This window comes from Triticum dicoccoides, chromosome 2B, assembly GCF_002162155.2.
Source record: "Triticum dicoccoides isolate Atlit2015 ecotype Zavitan chromosome 2B, WEW_v2.0, whole genome shotgun sequence".
Taxonomy (NCBI): Eukaryota; Viridiplantae; Streptophyta; class Magnoliopsida; order Poales; family Poaceae; genus Triticum; species Triticum dicoccoides.
Window position 1 is genome coordinate 709654184 of NC_041383.1, and position 11636 is coordinate 709665819.

Consider the following 11636-nt stretch of genomic DNA (forward strand, 5'->3'; position numbering starts at 1 on the left):
CGGCCTCAAGGGGAGGCCGACTCCTAGCAGACGGCGGCCCCTCCCCTTGGAGTTTGTGCACAATTAACCAGAAGTGACGGGGTGTGGCTATAGTGATCGCCCGCCAGGCGGCGGCACTGTAGCCATGCGCCCCCCGACCAAGCCATTGTCATCAGGGACAGGGCTACAGTGCAGCCTGATCCCCTTGGCCCGCAGGCGGCGAACCCTACCTGTCGGTCGAGCTCACGGCAGCTGGCGGGCCCCGGCAGGCGGCGGAGAAGCCGGAGCCCAGAGACACTGACGGCCGGGTCCCAAGACCAGCCGGATTACCGTTGTATCCTTGGGGGTAGGCCTGTATAACCCCCCCCCCCCCGGGTCACCCATGCAAAGGGTTCAGCCCCTTTAGATCACGCACCCACCCATAGCTAGAGAGGAGTAGTGCAAGCAGCCTTCTTCCTCCTCCAAGCCCGAACAGCTCAAGGAGCACCCTTGTATTTGCTATTGATCATAGTGATGCGGAGACCCCGTAGAGCAGGATTAGGGGTCTTATCTCCATGGAGAGCCTCGAACCTGGGTAAGACCCGACGTCGTCTACGGTCTTACCTACTCCCGCTTCTAGAGCCCGGCAATGTTCTATTGACCCCCTACATGATTAGCCACCCGTTGGCATATGTCGAGTAAATACCACGACACTGCGCGTGCGCTGCATTTTACCACAGCTGCTGGAGCCAATGCTGCCCGCCGCGTCAAACCAGGCGATGGTCGCGCTGCAAACTTGTGTTTGTCGTGCGTTGGGCGGCTGTCGGAGATGCTCTAAGGACCCGCGCTCCGGGACACCTATTTATAGCTCTCGCCACGCACGCTCTCGGCAACCAAGCAGCTGCTGCAACCTACCACTACTTGCACTAGCAACACAAATTGAGCTCATAGCGTTGAATCAGTTGATCACCCCAGAAATGGCCTCACGAAATCGAGTCGTCGGTCGCGGCACCGCGTCTGTTCCGTGCCGGAGTCATGGACTGGCACACTCTGGCACTCAAGCTTGCGCCGCACATCGTCGCCAGTGCCCACCCCGTCGAGGGCGAAGGTGGAATCGGCAGCGTTAGGCGGACAAAATTTCTGTTTTGACCTATTAAGCAAAGATTAACAAAATTTGACCCTACTTCATAAGTATTTCGCAGTTTGACCTTTTTTGTTCACGCCAACATGCTTGGCGTTTCGATTGCACAGGAGACGCCACTGTCTCTGGCGTATGGCCTCTGGGCCACATCCTTGTTGGCTGGCTGACGTGGCTCCTCCAAACGCCAAGGTGGCTGGCGTTTGCATGGCTCAACGAAACGCTACTAACTTTGGCGTTTGCATTCAGGAGCAGCAAGATATAACGAGTATGGGTGATGGGTGCAACCAAGTATATATTTCGTTTCAAATTTTGAGCAGGAGCATCCAAGTCTAAGCAAGATAGATAAGAAGCTTTGGTGACCACGAGCAGACAAGGGCATCCGCGGCAGCAACCGTACGAGCTGACAGTATCTGCATCGGCTCCTACGGAAGCTCAAGGTAACGCGCCACACAAAGAAAAACACTTCATTTCATGCATATGTGTATGAGCCGGGAACCTGCAAAGCTGCATTCGTAGATGCTTAAGTGCATCTCCAAACGTTGACTTTTAAATTGGACATCCTGCATGGACCGATGGAGACCAGTCTACGGACAGTGACGCGAGAGCCGGCCATCCAACCGTGTCGGCATCCATTTAAAAACAAATATAAAAATCAAACAAATTTACCAAACACGACAGAACAAAGTTTGGACATAATTTAAACAAAATAGATGATATTTCGTTTGTTTAACTAAAACCTTTAAAAAAATTAGGATGCTAACTTATAGCGGACGGCGACCTCATACGCATGTCCGCCTTGCCAAGCCGCACCGCCTGCGCCGTCAATGTCGTCATCGTCGTCGTCCGAAGTAGTTCTTCCTGCAGCGGAAAGACGCGGGTCCACAGCAGCCTTGCCTGGCCGCCGCTTGACGCTCACTGAGGAGCCACTCCGCTTCCTCCTGCACTGTGCGGAGGACCACCATGGCCAATGCAGACCCAATCGCGATGCCCTAGCGGTAATCATGCCCGTGCTGACAATTGTGAAGGTGTCGTTTAATGACCATTCCTCACCGATATTGGCGAGTTTCATGTCGAGACAATGGCTCCGACGCGCCACCGTCTTTGCGGTGGTGATGGACCGATCGAGGGACCAGGCCACCGCTAGGTCTGGGCCATTGCGGATTTAGGTCGGCGCCTCGTCTGACTTGGCGCACATGGAGCAGCACGCCACATTGCACCGCTCGTGTCGCGCCGCCTGCCTCACTGCACTGTCCTCGACCAATACAATGGCCCGTGACATGAGGAGCCGTCGCCACCGCCACAGCCACCGAGATAGTGGAGGATGCGCGAGTGTGCCTTTGCGTTCTGCTTTGGGCAAATGTTGGGTCTTAAGATGAACTTCCATAAAACTGAATTGTTCTGCTCTGGAGAAGCCGTTGAGGCGGCGGCCGATTATGCGGACCTTAAAACTAAACCCTAATCTATCCTATACTTAACAGTGACCTTGTAGGCCATGCTGTGCTGGTTGGCGACTCCTCCTCCGTCATCGATGCCTGATCGGGCGTCGGAGTCGGAGTCGTCGTTGGGCTTCGGGCGGCGGAAGGTGGCGGTGTTGCGGCAGGGCTTCCCGGCGGCCGCTTGTTGCTCGCAGATGATGCTCCCTGCTTCCTCCCGTGCCGTGTGCAGTGTGGCCGCAACCACCGATGACGTGGCCTGGGGGAGGGGGTGGTCGTCGTTAGAGGAGGCGGCGTTGGCGACGTCGATGTGGCGAGGGAACATTCCTCTACGTACCTGGCCATCTCACCGCCGAGGTGGCGGAGACGGCGCTTGGCCGTCTCCGGAGTCGTGACGGAGTGGTCTAGGGCCCAGGCATACAGGTCCGGGATCGCCGCGATGTGTGGCGGCGGGACGTCTGAATCCGCGTACTTGGACCGACGCGCGTCGAGTCGCTGCCAGCCGATGAGGACGATGACTCCGAAGTTCGAGGGCGGCGTCGCTACGATCCGCAAAATCCAGCCCTGAAACCGCTTGCCGGCTTCGATGCTCAGGACTTGGGCATCGCCAGAGATGTGGAGGGAGATGGGCGGGGAAGGGAGGAGGAGGAGGATGCGATGTGAACAGCACCATAGTGCGGCTTAAATAGCCGCGGCTAGGCCATGCGAACGGCCGGTCAACTGCTTCAATGCAGCGCAGCGGCGAGAATTTTCTCAGGAACCTGCGTCCGCATTGAAGCGGCTGCCGAGAGGTCCGGACGACGCGGTCCGGACGATTGCGAGAGGTTTGAGGGTCTGTCTTAGAGATGCCCTAAATGAACCACTTAACTTAAATTAGTGTCTTGTTTATCTGAAGAAACTAGTGAAGTTTTGTCCAGGAGCTTCAGGGCACAAATAAAGTAGTATACAACAAGAGAATTGTATGAGCACTGTGTTGCTTTCTATTTGCAGGGAGGAAGTGGTGCTCCAGTTTAATTAGAAACCGAAGCTGAGGAAAGTACATGAATCGTGACTACTAGTGAAAGCCAAAATCATGGAGTTTCGTTTAGCCACGCAAACGCCAGCCACCTTGGCGTTTGGCAGAGCCACGTCAGCCAGCCCGCAAGGATGTGTCGCAGAGACCAAACGCCAGAGACAATGGCGTCTCCTGTGCAACCGAAACGCCAGCCATGTTGGCGTGATCAAAAAAGGTCAGACGAGAAAATACTTACGAAGTAATGTCAAGTCATGCTAATTTTTGCCTAAAAGGTTAAAACAGTGATTTCGTCCGCGTTAGGCAGTTTAACTTTACCTCAGGTACGTACGCATCACAATCACATACAATCCATGCAAGTCACTTTCAGTCTTGCAATACGGCGCGTGTATATATTGTTCAGGCGGCGGCATAACACGCGATTATTTCTCTTTCAGCCATGCCCTTTACCCTGATGAAGGAGAGGCTCGAGTACCTGGACGTGGAGAAGTGCGAGTGCAAGTCGACCCTCGTCGAGGGCGGCGGCATGGGCGTTGCGATTGAAACGGCGACGTCACACATCAAGGTGGATCCGGCGGCCGACGGCAGGAGCATCGCGAAGGTGGACTCAACGTACAAGCTGCTGCCGGGCGTGGAGGTGAATGACGTCTGTCGGTATTTGTGTGCTTTCTTGCCGATTAAAATAAAATAAAGGTGCTCCAAGAGTCAGTCCTCGACAGCCTTAGGCTGATCGTAATGGTAGTATCATAGTTAATATCATGCATACTAACTAGGCAATTTTGATGAGGTGTCATGGTATTAAATGAAGAAAGAAAGGCTGTAGTATCATATCATGATACCGTATCATATTAAATGCTATGCTACTTTGTGTCATGCATAACAATAAATAGAGTACTACATGATACTAATATATAATATTATGCATTAGGGAGGTAGTATCATACACTAGTATCATATACATGATACTAGTAGATGATACTCCCCATTACAACCAGGACGTGCACATCAAGGTGTGGACTTGAGGAGAAATTGAGTGGTACATGTGTTTTTAGTAACTGTCAAAGAGTGGTTTTGTTTGATGCTGCCTATGTATCTTGCGCAGGCCTTGTATAATGGGAGGTGTTTAGAGAAATGTTTAGAAAAATAAACCGGGTTTTCTGAAGCACCGGTGCCTATTTCTACAGAAAAACGCTTAGTTAAGCATCTATCATGTATAAATAAGCACCGGTGCTTAGGAAAAGTCTGGTTTATTTCTCTAAGCATCTCCCATTGTACAAGGCCTCATGGCGTTGAACGACTCGGGAATAAAAGTACGTAACAAGTGTGTGGAGTTCTCTTTCTGAATACTTTTTGTATGAATCGGATGGTATACTTTTGTTAAATATAACGTATCATATAATATTGATCTAACAAGTGGTCAAGTAAATCTAGGAATTCATATTAGGCCCTATATTTATAAACGGATAGAAGGAGTACTCATTTGACATCAGTCCGCAAATCTATCAAGAGAATGCATGTGTGGATGCTTTTGCGGAATTGATGCATCAAGAAATCCTAGTAGAGCTTAATTGACAGGACTACATCCTCCATTATCAGGCCCATCACCTTCGGTTGCTTCTCTGTACAATGCCATTGCCTCCTCCATTACCTTGGGTTGCGATAGAAGTCGTGATCTTTTCTTATAAGATGGATGAACTTTGGATGAGAAGAAAGAGAGGAAATTTGTAAATGCTGACTCCCCTTTCCTCTTGCCTGCCTTGTCAAGGCATATAGCAGCAGCGTGGGGATCAAAACCAGCAGCAGCGGCTAGCAACATTCCAATGTAATCCGCCTCTAGCTCACTCCTACAATAGAGTAGGTAATTAACATCATGCCCTTAAAAAACAACATCTTCTAATTAACATGACGTGAATGCTTGCATGCATACATATACTAGGCTAGTCTAATCAGTTCTTGTTAAGATGCTTGCATGAATAAGGTGTGGGTAAAGCAAGTGATGAAACCAATATACCTTCGTAACAACGGTGTCACCAGGAGGCGAGTCGGGAGCCACAACTCGAATATCATGATCGTCTCCCAGAAATGCCTCGCAATAACATGTCCAACCTACGTATATATGCAAAGAAATAAGCAATACTATCAACTTTGAAAACTAACAGCCTCACTAATCCAAAATGAACAAACGAACGTATGTGTGTACCTCATGTCCGAGGACCCATGCAATCTCAGCATCCGTGCTGGAATCAAGTAATCCCGTGGAGACTATTATCTTACCATCGAAATAGCATTGTCCCCTCCAGGCTTTTTCTTCAACAACTATCACCTCCCAATTAAGCTCGTCGATCCAATCCAAAGGCGTCATCATCTGTAGTGGTTCCTGTCTTCGCTGTTCTATCTTGTTCTTGATAGACAAGCCACGATGGATGGCGCCAATAATCTTCCAGCAAATGTCGTGGACGCGAACACTTTGGTGGTGGTGTAGGTCAAGGATCTTGGAGGCGTGCAGCTTCTTGAAATCCGCAAAGTCAGACTCGCCGAGCTCGCGCGCTTCGCTGGGTGAGCAGGTGACCATGCGGGTCCGGTTAGTGTATGGCACTGTCTCGACATGAAATGCACGGTGCATGGTGATTCCTGTGCCGCCACGGAAAGTTGGCGCCATAGTTGACGTCGTGGCCCTCCACAAGGCATGTAGCCCACGAAGAGCCAAGTGACCGGTGACCGGCCTCTGCAGGGAGGTACTGTAATCCCGAGAAACACGCGATACCATGGACATGGATGGTTGACAGACGAGTCTACCTCGGATCGCCTCCATGGCCTCCGAACCATGCCCGGCGTTGAGTCTCAGGACACGGAGGGCTGCCGGAAGGAGGAAGCACGAGCTGCTCAGGCACGAGTTCATGATTCCTTTGCTCAGGCACGAGTTCATAATTCCTTGGTGTGTTTCTCCCCCTGTGCGTGGTGCACCCTTTTTTTCCTCGAGATAGAAGCAAGTTCCTACCTGCGGTTTTTCAATGTATATATAAACTGCTTCCTAGGCGCGTGCGCGCTCGGGTGTATTTTATGCCCGCTGCTACCTGCCCATTGCTGTGAAGGAGTAGGGGTCGGATGTCCTTTCCGAAACCTACCGGGCTTCGGTTTCGGGAACTAGATGGGCTTCAATTCTCAGACTGGGCTGGGTATTATTAACCATTGATAGGCTCCACACACAGGCACGCAGGAACTCGCTTCTGCTCTCATGACAATATTGATGAGATTCTTATGCTGACATCAATACACCCATATTCGCAACACATTCAGAAACTCACGACTCCACCTACTAGCTGCATAGGCACTGAGGCGTCTTACAGCGACCAAATGGCACGGAGTCGATATGTACAAAAAATTACACGCCGATGAACACGTCTCCACAGGAAAGGAAGCATGGCATGTCAACAGCAGCCACCAAGCTGGTCATCATCGGCAGGGCTGGCGACCGGTCTTTGGTCGAAAACAACCTACACAGATGTCTGAAACAAATCATACGTCCGGCATCTTCATCGTTCAGAACTGTAGCGGCATATGGCACAGGTACATTGGGGCGAGAATTCTCCGAGCCTTCTTCACGTCGTCATAAACTCTTCACTCTTATGAGCTAGCACCAGAGCGCTGATCTACTAGGCGGTATTCCAGTAAGCTGGGCTTCCCATGTACAATTACCCTGGCAATAAGCAAAGATACAATGATGAATGGAGTTGGTTCTAGTACAAAGTGCGTGTTCGGTATAGACAACGAAACATAAATCGTAGATGCATGAAGAGACCAAGTGCAAGGCGTATCGATAATTGAAAGATAAATATATTCAGTATCGTTGACCAAATGGTGAGGTTCTATTTTGACAAAGACTGGCTTACGGTAGCTTTCAACATGGCTGAACATGTGAAAGTCTAAACTTTTACACCTTCAGTCAGAAGGTTGTAGGGTTTAAGATTCTCCCAAATATGAAATACTATCCTATCTAGGGCTGGGCATTCGGTTTATATGGTTAATACGGTTCGGTTTATTCGGTGTTTTATAATTTCGGTTTTGAAGAAATGGAAACCGAATTAATCACACAATATTTAGAAACCGAACCATATTAACCATAATATATCGGTTCGGTTTATTCGGTTAACCGAAAAACCAAAATACATGCACTCATCAGTATATATCACAAGAGCTAGCAACCTTAACATGTGTTATGTATGGAAGAATATATGTGATGCGTGTAAACTAAGCAACACATGCACTAATTGATACACCAATTGCTTGTTACTTTCATAACCAAGCGCCGGGCATGCATACATACTCCTATGAGTACTAGTAAGATTGTGAGATTAGAAACTCATCTAGCGGCTGGCCTGACGTCTGCCACAACCAATAAGTATTTGCCAGAGGACGCGCCCCCGCTGCACTTTCGAAAACAAGGTATTGCATGGGGTATCGTACATATCGGTTTTTTCGGTGTATTAGGTTTTTGGACACTAGAAACCGAACAAAAACCAAACACCAAACAACCTTAAAATTTCCCACCGAATAAAAAATCGAATCACCGAATTAATAGATAAATCGGTTAATATGGTTCGGTTCGGTTCGGTTTTTCGGTTTTCGGTTCAAAAGTGCCCACCCCTAATCCTATCAGCAAGTACCATGATTGATGATTCCCAGACAGAAAATAGAGATGTCTGGCAAAAAAGAAGAAACTCTCACGAGCTTAATCACAGCATCACTGCCAGGTCTATGATAGTAGAGTGGAGCAGTGTGTAGGACCTTACCATTTTATCTCATCCAGTCTCGAGCACACACAAGCGCTTCAATAGTCTTGATGTTCAATGTGCTGTAGTGCTTTGGAATTACGGGTCCGCTGCTGCTGAATGCTGCTTCAGATTGGACAGCAGAAGCTGGCATAGCTAATATGTCCTGTGCCATAGCTGCTAGCGTTGGGTACTTTGTGGTATGATTCATCCACCAGTTTAGAATGTCAAACTCATCCTTTCTTGGAACTAGACCCTCTTCGAGGTAGTCATCAAGTTCTGTAGATATCTGACAACTCGCTTGTTCATTGAGATGCTGATCCCAATCTTCCAATAAATCATTATCCGCATCCAAAGCTGAACTATTTGAAGCTGCGCTTGGCAGATCTGTAGGGTTGCAGTATTCATTAAAGAGTTCACGGACTGTTTCGCGTATGTCAGATAAGTAGCTCTCGGAATTTGTGCCAAAAGCTCGCTTCAGACGAAACTCAATGAAACCGATTTTAAATCTAGGATCCAGAACAACAGGTATTGACAACCACAAGTATGAATTTTGCCAATACCCATGGAACGCTTCCTGCATCTCCATAACCATTCTAGAAAATTCTCCATTACCATTTGATGCTTCTTCTTGCAACACCGTCCGCACTTTCCAAACCTCATTAAAGTATATATTTGCTGTGACAGAGCCAGGGCAAGATATTACTTCAATGACACGATAAAACGTCCTCAAAATCTTGCAAATAGACTCAGCAACATTCATATCTTCTAGATTCAGCACTTCTTCAGAAGGAAATGACTTCTTGAAATGCAAAAGAACTTCAAGCCTAAAATAAAATTTGTGCCACCACTTGGCATCTTCTTGTGGACACTTCAAACTCATCTGTGAAATGACTTCCAGAAGCTGTTGTTGGGCTGAAGGTGAAGATGCATGTGCCACAAAAAATTCCATTACTGCGTCACCAACAAAGCGAAGTATATCTGCTTGCCCTGCGGAAACAACACTATTTAAGATGTCGTCCAGACAAGCAATGTTGTATAGCTTGCCTCGAATAGGAAGGCACTTCTTTTCTATGAGCATTTCCTTTAGCTTAGCGGTATTTGCATTGTTCCTAACATCACCAACAGAAGTCAAGCTCAAAATCTTCTGATCAAGATTCCAGTCTCTAATTGCATCCCACATGACATTGTACGATCCACTTTCAGACTCCGGGACAGAAGCCTCCTTGCAGTGTATTATCCTTTCCAAATTAGTAGGTGAGGACCAAAACATGCCAAATTTGATTATTACTCTGTGAACTTTCCAGTCATCACCAACAAAATGTGCTGTCAAACAGAGGTAATTTACTGTTGGCTCAGGTCCATCAGGAGTCCAGATGCTTGCTGACAGAGACACACGTCGGGAGGAAAGTGTAAGTACATCCTTAATATTTACCTTTTCCTTCTGAAATAAAGCAGTGCAATGATCTTTCATATCATTATGAGAAACCATGCCAACCATAGGGTTGAGATTCTTTATAACTCTTCTCATTTCTTCATGCTCCACAACTGAAAAAGGATAAGCATGTAGAATTATCATTTTGGCTAGCTCTTGGTAAGATGTTTCTTGACAAAACTTCCCGGCGCCCTTGTCAGTTGAAATGTTCGTAAATGAGGTCCTCTGTTTCTTCAGGCTTGCACCATCTGATGTTGGTGGTGGGTGTGCTGGCAGCATTTGAATGGGCTGGACTATGGGGATGGTGTCACCAGAGGTACTAGTCCTGGGGAGCTTGTTAGCGTATTCTGAAATCTGAACCTTCCCATTTGTCAAGGCAGGCGAGAGCTCATCATTCACCCTGGAGTTGAAACTAGGTGCACTCGAAGGCTCAAACAAAAACTTATGTTGATTGTGGAGACTTTCAAGCCGTCCTGGACAGGTTAGGAGATGTCGACTAAGATGGCTTCTCCCTCCAAACTTATTTGCGCTGAGACGTTTTTGGCAGTGAATGCAATCTGCAGCCTGGAGTTTCCCCTCGACATAAATGGGCGTAAACTCCTTCCACACCTTCGACTTGAATCTGCTGGGAGTTGCTGAGCCGATGTCCTCAAGCGTCTCCGAAATAATCTGATTGACCGGGTCAATTGGTGAAACTGGGCCGTCTCCATTCACCAAAACTGTGCACAAAATGTGAGTCATTCATCAGTTGTATGCCATTGGTCAACTGTTCTGACAATGTTATATATCCATGTGTGCAGATCCTAAGCTACACACAGCATGCTACGAGTAAACTCAACTCAACACCGTGAACACACTACGAGGCAGAACCGGAGCATACCATAGGGGAAGTAGGAATCCTTCTGTTGCCCCTCCCCCGCCGCCGCCGCCTCCGACTTGGCCGGGCAGATCTTCTGGTGCCGCCACAGGTGGCTCGTGCCGTTGGAGTCCTTGCAGCTGAGCCGGTTGTGGCAGTAGAGGCACTCGGCGAACTGGACCTTGCCGTTGAGGAAGATGGGCTTGTACTCCTCCCAGACCTTGGACCTCTTCTTGTGCTTGTACCTGAACGCAGTGCTGTGAACCCCGGAACCGTACGCCACCTCCGTCTTCATGATGTTGTCCACGTCCACCTCCACCTCATGCTCCTCGGGATACTCCACGATCTGCTGCTGGATCACAGCATGCTCCATCTCCATGGCTGCACAGTAAACATGATTTATTTTTTTTAGTCGTGCCTGCTACTAGCAACCTAGCATACAGCTACGTCGAACTGAACAGGCTAAACAGCTACGAAAACACAAGATCTGCGGGTAAGATGGCGCTCGGGATCCAGAAATCGGCGCAAACGTTTCCCCCAAATCCTACACATTTGGGGCGGGGAAATACTGACGGATCGCATCGATTGTGGCCTCCAGAGACCCCAAATCGTCAGATTAAACGCGCATGAGTAACCCAGATCGAGGAACTGCAGGAGAAATCGAGGCGGAGGGGTCACCTGAGACGGAGATCGCTGGGGGAGCCTTGCGGGGGCCGGGGAGGGGAGATTCCGGGCACGATTAGGGCATCGAATTGGGTCTGCGGGCGGGCGGCGGGTGGGTAGACCCAGTTCGTCGATTTGGGCTGGGTAAGGGCTCGCTCGTTCTATCAAGACGGGCTCAAGCGGGCTCGTCTTGTGTTATCGCTTTTGGTGGTGTGGGCTGGGTAAAGGGCTCGTTCGATAAAGGTGGGCTAACGTGGGCTGCTCTTGTTAACGCTTCTGGGCTTGTACTGTGTATCATCTCATTTCGTTTTGTTACTCAAAAAAAATCTCCTTTCATTTTTTTCTGGCATTTTCCGTTTAAAAAAGTTT

At 48.8% G+C, this 11636-nt stretch overlaps 2 protein-coding genes across 2 annotated transcripts; one reads left to right on the plus strand and one right to left on the minus strand.

Moving 5' to 3' along the window:
* Window positions 1-737: 737 nt before the first annotated feature.
* Window positions 738-4671, plus strand: LOC119361226 (pathogenesis-related protein 1-like). The gene is made up of 5 exons (XM_037626540.1): window positions 738-758; window positions 934-1085; window positions 3848-3867; window positions 3982-4198; window positions 4647-4671. Exons 1-5 carry the CDS (start codon window positions 738-740, stop codon window positions 4669-4671), a joined length of 435 nt encoding a protein of 144 aa, XP_037482437.1.
* A 2098-nt stretch (window positions 4672-6769) lies between these two features.
* LOC119365775 (zinc finger BED domain-containing protein RICESLEEPER 1-like) lies at window positions 6770-11400 on the minus strand. The gene is made up of 4 exons (XM_037631418.1): window positions 11283-11400; window positions 10629-10985; window positions 8335-10467; window positions 6770-7241 (listed from the first exon to the last, which is right to left on the minus strand). The coding sequence occupies exons 2-3, from the start codon at window positions 10981-10983 to the stop codon at window positions 8339-8341; spliced, it is 2484 nt and encodes an 827-aa protein (XP_037487315.1). The 5' UTR covers window positions 10984-10985; window positions 11283-11400; the 3' UTR covers window positions 6770-7241; window positions 8335-8338.
* Window positions 11401-11636: the final 236 nt, after the last annotated feature.

Bases quoted from the DNA above. Each gene is read 5' to 3' on its own strand.
- LOC119365775 (XM_037631418.1), bottom strand. From the start codon at position 10,983: ATGGAGATGGAGCATGCTGTGATCCAGCAGCAGATCGTGGAGTATCCC. The intron at 10,468-10,628 runs GTATGCTCCGGT...TTTTGTGCACAG, and splicing joins GGATTCCTACTTCCCCTATG to TTTTGGTGAATGGAGACGGC.
- LOC119361226 (XM_037626540.1), top strand. From the start codon at position 738: ATGGTCGCGCTGCAAACTTGT. The intron at 1,086-3,847 runs GCGGACAAAATT...CGTCCGCGTTAG, and splicing joins GGTGGAATCGGCAGCGTTAG to GCAGTTTAACTTTACCTCAG. The intron at 4,199-4,646 runs GTATTTGTGTGC...TATCTTGCGCAG, and splicing joins GAGGTGAATGACGTCTGTCG to GCCTTGTATAATGGGAGGTG.